Raw genomic sequence first — 12669 nt, 5'->3', positions numbered from 1 at the left:
CCCCAGGCATCAGGTCTTTGGTAAAGATAACAATGCTAGGTTATGGGCGACAGTCCCACACCTGTTAGAAACTGACATGCCCATGTCCACTTGCTGTTCTTGGTGACTCCCGGGCCCATGTGTCAGTGTTAGTGACCCCCAGGTGGCTTCCGTGTCCGCACGCGGCTGTCAGCGACCCCTGAGTCCGTCCTCGGCGTCGGGTACACGGCGTGGGGCAGGGCGGCGCTGATGTTCCTGGGCGCCCCACGGCGGCGAGTTTGGGCTGCCCTCTCCAAGCCAGCCCAGTCTGCCCGAGGGCGCCGGCTTGGGGTGGCGGCTCTCGGCCGTCCAGCCTCTACATTAGGGGCCCAGGAGGGACGCACAACTGCCCACGGCCGGCTCACGGGTGCTTCGGCCCCCAGGCGCATAGGAGCGCTCCACCAATCCTCGTTCAGCCCCAGCTACCGTTCTGTCGGAGGGTTGCGCCCGCACGGCGGAAAGGCCTCCCCTTTAAAGCGCGCGCCCCGGAAGCGGTACCCGCCGCGCGCCGGTACCGGAAGTGGATGCGGCCGGCGGGCGGCGGCGGCGGGCGGCCGGCTCTGGAGCTGCTTAGCGCTGCCGGGCGGGCGTCGCTGTGGCGGCTGCGGCGCCGCTCAGGCTTGGGCTGGCCCGGCGCGGCCTCGGGCTGCCCATGGGGGGCGAGGGGCCGGGCCGGTGACGCCGGACGCCCATGGACGCCCCTGAGGAGCCACTGCCGCCGGTGATATACACCATGGAGAACAAGCCCATCGTCACCTGTGAGTGCCCGGCGGCGAGGGAGGGGGCGGCGGCCGCGAGTAGCGCGGCCCAGGTCGCCGGCTCCTGGGCCCCCGCGCTCTGGCCCGGCCACTTCCTGGAATAGAGGTGTGGCCGGGGCGGCGGCTGCGGCTGGGCTCTGACCCCGCGGGCGACCTCCGACCTCCCCGGGGCCGATCTCCTAGCTCTCCTGGAGGCGACCTCTGACCTCCCTGGGGACGCCCTCCAGGTTGTTCGGCTGCAGTTGATAGCGCCGGGGACGCGGGGCGGCCCTGACCGAAGTGCGCCCCGAGGGGCCCCCGCCGTGAGCCCCGTCCGGCCACAGGGTCGGCAGCTTGCCACTCGCGGCCCGTCCTTCGCGGTGGAGACTGTCTCCTCCGGGCACACTGTGCCTTCCGACCCCGCAGCGGGTCTCCCGGCGCTCGGTCGCAAGCGTGGACGAAGTTTGCGTGCGGCTGTGGTGTTAGGAGACGGGATGTGCACTTCAGGAACGTATTAAGTGGTGGGTCTGAGACGCAGGACGCCCGGCAGAGCCGTGCACAGCCGGCCTGGCTGGGACCGCGGGCCAGGACTCTTCCCCGCCCGCGACGCCGGCACAGAGCAGAGACCCATTTCACAGATGGCGTGTAAAGGTTCGGCGAGCTCTCCGCGCTCTGGACGGAGACGGGTGTTTCGACGTTTTGGCTGTCAGTTTGGTTTTTTTTTTTGGTGCCACATTTATGCACCCACAAAGGAACTGTTTGTTTCTACAAAATTCCCTCTAATATTTACAGTCGTGACCTCAGAATTCAGTACTTTCAAAAGCACTGAGTTTATGGAAAGTGTTGAAATGTTGGCTGACGTTTTGCTGACTTGCAGAGAGAGATTTCAGACTGTTAGGAGTTTTGACTTTTGACAGTGCTTTTGTCGTCAGTTAATTTTTTTCAGATGGTCTTCTATACTTTGAAAGGAAGCACTCTTTCTATAGCAACATCCGGGGGCAGGCACTTAGGCCATAGTAGACAGTTCTGTAGGTAGAAGATCCTTTTAAAAGTTAAAGTTTCTCTGTTTCATTCTTTTTCACTTTTTTTTTCTTCTGATTAATCGATACTCTCCTTGTGTGTTTCCTCTTGTCATATTGCTGAGAAACTATATTTAAAGTCGAATTTTGTTGCTTTATGTTTAGCTGATAAACTTTCTTAGAAAAATGGACTGTTGTCACATCTGAATTTAGACGCTTGCATAATTCAGCCAAGTTTTCTCTTTTCACCAGGACACTTACCAACTGAAAGTCATACTCAGGACTGCACCTTCAGTCTGAGAGAGCGGGTAGATGCAGTGGTCATCTGGAGGCCCTGCAGTTAATCCCCAGGTGCTTTCTGTATCCTGAGGGAAGAGGAGCCAAACTTGGATGGTGCTCGTGTTCGGGTTCAGTGTCTCCCAGATCCTGGAGACTTCTCCCCAAGTGCCCTGCATGCTCTGAGTGCTGGATCAGTATTACTTGTGGAGACATCCAGATGTCTCATTATACCTCATAGCCTTTAGCTTCCATTTTCCTGGCAGTGTTTCTGTAGGCATTGTGTAAATACATACCTGAAGAGAAGGTTCCTAAAGCTCTGTTGGTTCAGCCTTGACTTAGTGGGGAGATTGTTATCCTCTTGGTGTTAGAGATACACGTGACGTGTTTAGTTTCATTTCACGTACATGACAGACAACTCTGGGAAAGTTTCCTTTTGTAAAAGCTACACTGGTGGAGGATTTTCCGGTGTTTAAAGCTGTTGTCTGTACTGATGGTATCTCTGTTTTCAAAGGCACAACCATTCATTCATTGGTGCCTCAGAGAAGAAAGCGGCTTCAGTAAACTTTCAGAGAGAGTTAGCTTGAAAAATAAAAAAGATTTTTTTAAATTTAAAGATTTTTTTAACTTTTAGAAGAGCTGACTTTATAGTTCACTCTTGAAATTCCATTTTGGTGTGTCTGGACTGGAGCTCCAGTAAGCACTTGCTGTCCTGGTTTTGCATCATACTTTCTTCGTTTTGTTCCATTCCTTCTGCAGCACACGTTTGATGGGAGCCCCTGGTCTAAGCAGTGTAGATAAAGGTAGTAGAAAAACTGCTTTCAAAGTCCATCTGGAGGCTTGGCTGTTGTGTACATAGCCCCCTTAGCAGCATTTTAATTTTCAAAAGTCTGTATACTACTTCTTGCAGCCATTGCACCCTCAGGAAGTCTGTGTTTGTTCATTGTAAAAATGACAGCAGAGTTGATAACTCATTTTCAGATTTTTTTTCACATAATTTAGAACATTTTACTCTGAATGAATTGTGCATCAGCCTTTCTGAGAAGAATGTAGAATGTTACTGGTTCAGATAAATTTAAGAACTGTTTATTTGCAACTGTGAGAAGAGGGGAAAGTCCCCAGAGATTAGGGGTAAACAGGATACATCATTACTTGAAAACCTTGTTAAATTATTTTAATAATATTCTGAAGCTGTCTAGAAGTTTTAATGACTTTCAGTTCATAATTAAAATTTTCCAAAGCCACTGCCCATCTGCCTCTGGTGCAGAGTGACCACCTTAGTCGAGGACCTGCTTACACTTCCAGGGTTAGAGAAACTTCTCAGTGTTGGGAGATGTGTCTGAAATGCCTGGGGTTGTCCTCCAAGCTCTCAATGGTGCTGCTGGTGTGATGACATTGGGTGATGAATCACCTGGCTGTAGCAATTTGAACATCTATAGCATAATTTACTAATCATGAAAGATGCACCATGAAACTGAAACCAATTCAGCAGATCCGGTTAGTCTAAATTTAAGTTGGAGCTTTGATTTTTTTCTTTCAGCCACTGGATCAGTTCTCTGCTTTGGAGTAAAGACTGGGGTTTCTGATCTAAGGATACGTTAGGAAAGAGGTGTTTCCTTTCCAGCTGTCTCGTTTAGCAGGCAAAGTTATGGTAATTCCACTGATTTGTTGCTATCCTACCCAGAATTGTTCAGTTGCTAACTGAACAGTTGTGTCTGACTCTGTGACTCCATGGACTGTGATATACCAGGCTCCCCTGTCCTCCACTATCTCCTGGAGTTTGCTCAGATTCATGTCCATTGAGTCAGTGATGCTATCTAACCATCTTATCCTCTGCCGCCCCCCTTCTTTTCCAGTGAGTCCTCTCTTTGAAAAAAGTGGCCAAAATACTGGAGCTTCAGCTTCAGCATCAGTCCTTCTAATGAATATTCAGGGTTGATTTCTGTTAGGATTGATTGGTTGGTTCTCCTTGTGGTCCAAGGGACTCTCAAGAGTCTTCTCCAGCCCTACAATTCTAAAGCATCAACATGAGATTGTGTAGTATCTGAAAAATAGCAGTGTTCCATCCAAATGATGATCTGTTCTCTCCCAGTTGCACTGGATGTTGCCGCTTTAATTTTTCTCAGTCTCTATATTTAGAGTTCTGTATCTGACATTATGAATTTTCATAGTGGGGGAAAAGATAGAAGAAATGAGTAGATCTGTAACACTTTGTACCTGGCTGGAGTTTGTTTTTCTCTCCCTGTGGGTTAAAGTTTTTAAATTCCCACGTTGTGATTTTCTACCGAGCATGAAAGTGTGGCATTTGTGATTTAACCACTCTCAGTTTCATTGTTGGAAAAGTAACTTAAAATGTCCTCTTTTTAAACTGATACACTTAAATGCAGGTCTTGGTCCACAGTGCATTCTTAAGTCAGCAGAGAGGTAACAGTTGAGAAGAGGGGGGAACGTGTCTCCTTAGGAGACCTCAGTTCCTTGGGCCATGGTTGGAGGTAGGGACTTTGGTTGGAGGAGTTACTGCCTGTGTTCCCTGGCTTTAGAAGGCGCTGCCACCTGTGCGCAGATAAAAGCAGGCGTGGTTTACTGTGTGATGACTTTCTCACCTGTGACCCGGGTCAGGGACGGTGCCAGTCACAGAGAGTTGATAGGGGCTTGAATGAGTATATATAAAGTACTCAGAAGAATGATGAATGTGCCAAAAAATGTTAGCTTCTCAGCACAGATTCCTCAGTTTTCTCTCTCCATGGTGGCTTTAGTGTCTTCAGTAATTTTTCCATGGCACTTCTAGACTCAAAAGAGTATTTAGTAATTCCATTTATTAAGTAGATTCAGGTAATTTTATTAAGTGTTATGTCTTAACAGAAGTTATTTGAAAAAAAATACACATAAATTGAAAGAAAAGTTTTTACTTCTTTCTTAGATAACCACAGTAGCATACTCTTGGGATGGTTGCACCTGTTGGGCACAGCACAACCTCTCTAAGCAGGGGATCAGATTGGATGCAGTGGCTCGCTTTATTTGGGGTGGGGGTGGGGTGGTACTTGCCTTTCATCACAACAGTTACCCTGTTTTGTGATGATAGTGATGTCACTGAAAGAAATACAGCCTACGTAGTACTGAAACTGACTCTCCTGGGGCCTGGAATGGCTTGGTATTGCTGTTCTCCCTGTAGATTTGGGACATCCGTTGGGCCTCTGTGGGTTTGCTGCAGTATCCTGGAGCACCTGGTAAGTATGGGAACCAATGTTACTAGTATGTTAGCCCAACTCTAGGGTGTATCTGCACCAATCATTTAGATGTGAAAAACTTCCTTTTCCATTTGAACTTCAGCTCATGGGCTTGATTTGTAAGGTGTGTTACTGAAGAGTTTCTAGTGAAGTTTGGTTTATGCAGTAAGACTCAAGGGTCTGAGTTTTTTTAAGCTCTTTGAAAAAAGCATGGCACACACCATGCAGGAACCAGTCTTGACCTGGAAGGGAGCGGACAGCCAGCTGGCTGGTCCACACAAGAGGTAGGAAGGGCCTTGGTCACCTTTTATTGAAAAAGCAAGTGACTTACCTGAGAATTTCTTGTCTAAAAACAGATTTTTGCCAGTTGACGGAGTGCTGGTGCCTTGTCTCCCAGGGCTCCCTGGTGATCCCCCCTCCCTCTGCTCTGGCCTGGGGGGTCTGGATGACAGACCCGGGCCCCCACAGATCCTCCCTGTCACCCCTTCCTTCACCTCGCCTTCCTGTCTTTGCTCCCTTTGGTCCCCACTTTCAATCAGATCGTCCCCGTGGGACTGCGCTTCATGTGACTTTTAAGTGTATTCGCAGTATTTAGCTCTTTGAGAATATTTGGTTTTTAAATTTAACATTGATGACCTTGGAGTCATTCTGACTTCTCTTTTTCTCTCACAACCAACATTGTCTACCAGCAAATACCATTTTGTCTTTGAAATTGATCTAGGATTCAGCCCCTTTTCACTGCTGCTCCCCCAAACCCTGGCCCCCTTCACCTCTCCCTGGGACCCCCACAGCCTTCCAGCTGGCCGGCTCATTTCTGGCCTTACCCTTGAAGCTGATTCTCTCTGGAGTTGGGGGCAGTCCCTCCAAGAGAGAAGTTGGCACATAATTCCTTGGCTTCCACCTCTCCAGGGGCCACCCACCTTCTCTCGTCATGGTATTCTCAGGGCTTCCTGTGGGCTCTGAGACCCTCTGTCCGTGTCCCCAAACTCCACCCCCACCTGGCCTCCTGGCTGGGCCTCACACAGCACACGGCCCAGCAGCCCCTGCCCTGTCGCTCTCCTGACCCCCTCAGTGTTTCCCTCGCACACTGGGGCTGCTCATGTGTCACCGCCCAGGCCTGCGAGGATTTGGCATCTCTTGGACTTTGCTCAGTCTTCTGGCTCAGCACCCCTGACAAACTTTTTTTTTTTCTCATGGTTGTTGTTCTCCACCACAACCTGGGCTGCCCTGGAATAGAATGTGAGGTTCAGAACTTTATCTGCTATGTTCATGGCTGTATTTGTGGCACCTGGATGGTGCTGGGCACATAGTTGGTGCTCAGTAAATATTTGTAGAGGAAATTAATAAGTGAGCAAACATTACTCTAAAGGGGAAACTGTGTTATATGTAAGGTAGGAGCTTTTAATGGTGTAGTTATTTTCTTTAAATACATGTCTTTGTCAGGATCAGATAGCTTTGTAGGAAAATGTTTGGAGAGTTTGAGTCCTGGCCGCTGAGACTTGGTTTCAGGTAAACTACTATGCACTTACGTGGCTCTTTGTTTTTTGGTGCTGGAGCATTTTCTCTTTGGAGTTTTTGAATCGAGGAAATACATATTAATCTAGTAGAAGAAAAGTTCCATGGCCCATAATGTTTGAACTAGTCCTTCTGAGTTGTGTTCAAGTATGGTTTCTTTACTTCAAGTCAGGAGAAATGTATGAACAAACCGAGGCATTCTCAGGTCTGTGATTCAGCTTCTGCTCAGGAGCATTTAGGATTGAGGGACTGTCAACCTGGCATTTGGGTGAAGCCTTTGAAAAAGATACAGCTGTAACTTTCAGAAATGAAACTTTAACCTTAAAAGTATATAAATAAAGCAGGAATACATTTTCATTATGAAGAATGAAATCTAGAAGTTTAATTGTTAGGTCAGAAGGGGAGACCCCAAATCGCCCTGTGAAAAAGCTGTCCTCCGAGTTATACTCTGCCCCACTGGGTCGGAGATATCTTTTTAATTTTTGCCAGTCTAGTGGACAGGTTATAGTTTTTTGTTTTTTCTTTTTCTGAGCAGCTTTATTGAGCTTTAGTCTACATATTATAAAATTAATATCTGTTGTACGTGTACAGACTGTTAGTAAATGGTCACAGTTGTGCAGCCGCCACCGTGGTTCAGTTCTAGGACATTTCCATCACCCCAAGAACTGTTAGCAGTTAATCTCTGCCCCTAGGCGTAGGCACCTCTGATCTGCTTTCTGTCTCCATAGATTGGCGTTTCCTAGATGTTGCGCAGAAGTGAGTCGTGTAGCATGCAGTCTCCTATCTGGCTTCTCTCACTTTGCGGTGTTTCTGAGGTTCGTTCGTGTTACTCCAGCTACAGTTGGCCCCTCCTTTTCTTGCTGTCTAGTATTCCAGTGCATGGACTCCTTTATCAGATATGTGATTTGCAGATATTTTCTTCTGTTCTTTGATTGTCTTTTAGTTAATCTGTCTTCAGAAGTGCAAACATTTTAAATGTTAAGTCCAGTTACCCATTTTTTTCTCTTATACTTTCAATATCGTATCTAAGAACTCTGACCAGCCCAAGGCCATCTTCCATCATAGTTGTTTTGGTGTTATACACCTGATGATTAGTGAGGTTCTTTTTATGTGGTTCTTCGTGCTTGTACCTCTTGAGAATTGCCTCTTCATCTGTGTTTATTTCAACATATACGCGGTATAGCCAAAAGCATATCTAAAAGATGGATTGGAAGAGCACTAGGGAAGATGTGCGTTTGATTTTTGTATTTTACGCCACATGTATTCGTTTTCTAGTATAGCTGTAACAAATTATCAGAAACTGAGTGGCTTAAAATAACTGAAATTTATTTTCTCACAGTTCTGGGGACTATAAGTTGAAAATCAAAGTATCAGCAAGGCTGTGCTTCTTCCTGAGGCCTTGGGGGTGGAGGTGGTCCTTTGTCACCTCTTTCCAGTGCCCAGAAATCCTTGCTGTTCCTTGACTAGTAGGTACATCACTCCAGTCTCTGCCTTGTCTTCACATGGCCTTCTCTCTCCCTGTGTTTTCCCTTCTGCCTCTTATCTGACCTGACAAGTGACTTCTTGTCATTGGATGTAGGGCCCATCTGTATATGATACAGAATGATCTTATTTGAGAGTTTGAACTTAATCATATCTATAAAGACCCCTTTTCCAAATAAGGTTCATTCCCAGGTCCTGGGTTGGCGGGGGGGCGGGGGGGTCAGGATGTGGACAAATCTTCTAGGGGTGCTGGTCAGCTCCTTGATCACGGCGTCTGCACTGGCATCCAGGTGCACGTCGGCAGCGTCCAACATGTGTCTGGTTTTATAACACTTTCTCCGTCTAGAGGCATGTCCTTACTGTGCTCCTGACCCCTGAGCAAGTCCATGGTATCTGGAATTTTGGGCTTGAGATGTTGACTTAAGGTGGGATGATCTCTTAAGAAAAGATGAACCTATTATACAACCTCTCTTTCCTTTTTTTCCCCCCAAGAAAATAAATGTTTTTGTTTGGCTTCCTGCACACGTGTTACATGATGTTTCATTCCTCAGTGTTGTTTTAGGCCCTCGTTTGCCAAATTTTTTGAAGAAGTGAGCAGGGAGGGCTTCCCTGTTGGCTCAGTGGTTAAGAATCTGCCTGCCAATGCAGGAGACATGGGTTCGATCCCTAATCCAGGAAGATCCCATAGGCCATGAAGCAACTGAGCCCGTGTGCCACAACTTCTGAGCCTGTGCTCTAGAGCCCGCGAGCTGCGCCTGCTGAGCCACGTGCCTCCGCTGCTGAAGCCCGCACACCCTGGGGCCGGTGCTCCACCACAAGAGGAGCCCCCACGATGAGAAGCCCACTCTCCGCGATGGGAGAAAACCTGTGCAACAGCGAAGACCCAGCACAGCCAGAAATAAGATAAATGAATGAATGCATCAGTAAATAAAATTATTTTTTAAAAACAGTAAACAGAAAAATTATGAAGAAACTGACAACAGGCTTATACCTTGCTTTCACCAGCGAGTGTCATGTCATGTGTTTGGAAATTTTTCCTTTTTCCAACAGATCTATTTAGTGTTTAGAAGTAGTTGCATACATTTCAGAGCTGCAATTTTAGGTAGAGTCTTAGAACTAACAGTAACGCCTGTGGTAACAATTTTTACTACACTCACAGCTCACCATTTGTAGGCACTCTTAGTCTGGCTAGGTCAGCTTGAAAGTTCCTTAAGCACTGAGGTGAACAGCGGGAAGGGCCAGCAGGCAGGTCATTTTGAGGCTGAAGACCTGAGGGCCAGTGTCTGTGCCTGACCAAGGCCCCTCAGTATTGAGTGCCGCAGCGAGGACCAGGCCCGAGGTGGCCGACTCCTGGTCCACCGCAACCTCTCCAAGGGCTCGGGGAGTCAGACCCCGTCTGCCCACACAGAAAGGGCTTGTCCCTCAAGTTATCCCTGAGGGAAAGCCTTTGCCATAGAACTAAGCAGAATCGAAACATCACTTTCTTTAGTTCAGCAGCTGAAGAACTGAGTAGGGTAGCCGTACTGGCGGTTTTTAGTGTAGTCTTACTGATTCTAAAATTAAATCCGTCTTCTGAGAACTTGACAGCCAGTGCCATCGCTCCATCTGCTGTAGGATGTTCTGGCCTTTGGGGGCCATGTGCTGTGTAGTGTAGAACGAGGCCCTGGATTCACCATCAGAGCAGGTCCTCAGCATCTGCTCCTGGCTTCTTAGAGCTTACGTTCCAGCAAGAGCGTAGATTGTGTGCATACAGGGTAAATTATATCATGTAATAGGTGATGCATGCTAGGAGGAAAGGAGAAAGAGAGAAGGGTAAGAGAAATGGGAGAATTGTTAACATCTCAAACGTTTTATTATAGAAACTTGCAAACTTGTATTAAAAGAAAATAGTATGAAGAACCCCTCCAAGCCTGTCACTCAGTTTCAACAACTAAGTGGTCAGTCTTGCTTCTTTATACCCCTGCCCATTCCTTCCAATCCTGTTGTTATTTTGAAGCAAATCTCAGGCATCGAACATTTATCAGTAAGTCTATGTGTTGTGGACTGAATGTTTGTATGCCCCACCCAAATTCCTACATTGAAGCCCAGACCACTAATGTGGTTGTATTTGCAGATGGGACCTTCTGGGAGATAATTAGGATTGGCTTGGATTACGAGGGTGGGGACCTCATGGTGGGGTCATTGGCCTCGTAAGAAGAGGAGGAGAGGCTGGGAGAGCAAGTCAGCAAGCAGGGAGCCCTCACTGGGAAGCCACAAGGAGGCACCTTGGACTTCAGCCTCCAGAACAAGGAGGAAGACAGTTGTATGTATTGTTTAAGCCACTCCATCTGGGGTGTTCTGTCATGGCAGCCTGAGCTAAGACAGCCTGGAGCACTGAAAGATAAGGACTTTAAAAAATAAGACTGCAAAATCTTTATCACGTCTAAAAATACAATTCCTTAGTATCAAATATTGAGTGTTTACATTTCCAGTGTCTGATGTGTCTTTTTTTAAAAATTTCTTTAAATTATTTAGTGTCAGTAGGTTTTTAGATTGATGTTTTCATTCTGTCTTGACGTCTGAGTTTCCCTCTCACCCTCTGGTTCCTTATCGCTTGTTGAAGAGCCTGGGGGGTGTGCCTTGTGTCTGTTTGCCCGCTGGCTTCTGAGGTGTGGAATCCTTGTTGTAGGAATCTTTAGTTCCTTTGCTCTCTGGTGTGACATGATGTTCCAGACTCACTTTGTGCATTTCCTGCTCTGGCCCGGGAATCAGCCCTTCTTCGGGGAGCCCCGATTCCTTCTGGTGGGAGATCATATTTGGAGACCCCAGTCTGTGTGCTTGGGCTTCTAGTTGCTGCTGGGCCTTTATAGGGGGAAGAGCTGGGTTCTAAATTCATTCTGATCTTTTCAGTTCAAATTCAGAAATTTAGGGCTTTATTTAACTGCTCTGTCCTCTGTATTTGGTTTCTGCCTGCTCTCTCTCTCTCGTGTATTTTTTCTTCCAGTTTGCAGGCATGCTTGGGGATGATAGAACAAGGTCCTCAGACTGGATCAGGGTCCCGTGGAGTGCTCATGGGGGGCCAGAGTTTCTGATGGAGCAGGATGGGGTAGAGCCTGGGAGTGAGGACCTCTCACAGATGCCCAGGTGATCCTGGTGCTGTGGGTCCAGGGCCCTCCTCAGTCCACCTCACACAGCCTCTGATAGCCCTGTGACTGCCACCAGCAGTGCAACAATCTAGTGTGTAGCCCTGTCCTTTCTGCCCTGTGCCTCCCTGACCTGAAGCATCTCCTTCTGTAGGAAATAGTCATACATGTTGTATTAGTATTTCCCTTTCTTAGATAAGAGATCGCAGACTGCATACACATTCCCGACTTCACTTTCCCCCCAAGATTTCTGGGAGAACAGAGTGTAGAGATGGTGCCCTCTCTTGTTTACAGTCCTTAGAGCCCTGTTACAGAGAAGGCAATGGCACCCCACTCCAGTACTCTTGCCTGGAAAATCCTATGGACAGAGGAGCTTGGTAGGCTGCAGTCCATGGGGTCGCTGAGAGTCGGATACGACTGAGCGACTTCACTTTCACTTTTCACTTTCCTGCATTGGAGAAGGAAATGGCAACCCACTCCAGTGTTCTTGCCTGGAGAATCCCAGGGATGGGGGAGCCTGGTGGGCTGCTGTCTATGGGGTCGCACAGAGTCGGACACGACTGAAGTGACTTAGCAGCAGCAGAGCCCTGTTATGTCGATATGCCATGGTTTACTCTGGCCATCCATCAGTGGAATTTGAATGGTTTCATCTTTTGCTGTGTGACACAGTCTTACAATCAAATATATTTTCCCCATGTATCTGTTGGGGTCTGTCACTGTGAGGATTGCTGGGGCTGTGGTAACCACAGTTTTGCTGGTTCAGATCCCCCTTCAAAACAGTGCTCCTTTTGAAAATGATAGTGAGACCCCACTGAGAAAGTGAGTGATCTTTTCAAACGGACTTTTAAGGAGGTGAGAGGGAAATCCAGGGGAAGAGCGGTTTGGGAGAAGCCTCCGGTCCAAGTGCCTGAAACAAGCAAGATATCCTCCTGAATCTCAAATGCTGTGATTCAAACGGCTGTAGCTTGACTATATTCCCTGTGTTTTAAAAATACGTAAACTTTCAAAGGCTGATTTTTTGGTCTTCTTATATATAGATGCACTTATCCAGTCTTTCTTCTGTTAAATTCCTGAGTTTTGGGTCTAATGTGGTCTCTGAGTGCTAGAGAAGGTCATTACTATCCTGTCTTTCTTCTTAAAAAAAGGAGACTTTGGGACTTTCTGTCTCAAGCGGCCTCTGTGCATTGGCTGTAGTTTCTTTTCTGCAAACAGTCCGGAACTCGGTTAACCCTCACAGAGTGCACTTCGTCCCTTTGGTCACGCCTTCGGGCAG

At 47.5% G+C, this 12669-nt stretch overlaps 1 protein-coding gene across 4 annotated transcripts in view; it reads left to right on the top strand.

Moving 5' to 3' along the window:
• The first annotated feature begins 520 nt into the window (after nucleotides 1-520).
• Nucleotides 521-12669, top strand: part of TRAPPC10 (trafficking protein particle complex subunit 10) — a 79617-nt gene continuing 67468 nt past the window's right edge. For 2 of the 4 annotated variants that reach the window (XM_086332741.1, XM_086332583.1), the window contains exon 1: nucleotides 546-776. In XM_086332741.1, coding sequence (XP_086188867.1) covers nucleotides 710-776 — 67 coding nt within the window. In that variant the 5' untranslated portion in view covers nucleotides 546-709. Of the gene's footprint in view, nucleotides 777-12669 lie in introns of all 4 variants that reach the window. The other 2 variants (XM_086332662.1, XM_086332822.1) reach the window with 2 other exon arrangements.

The sequence above is a fragment of the Bos grunniens genome, chromosome 1 (assembly GCF_055505025.1).
Source record: "Bos grunniens cultivar Pamir isolate PY7600 chromosome 1, Bosgru_T2T1.0, whole genome shotgun sequence".
In the NCBI taxonomy this organism is placed as follows: Eukaryota; Metazoa; Chordata; class Mammalia; order Artiodactyla; family Bovidae; genus Bos; species Bos grunniens.
Note: the sequence above shows the minus strand (reverse complement) of the source record. Positions and strands in the feature narration are given on the sequence as shown.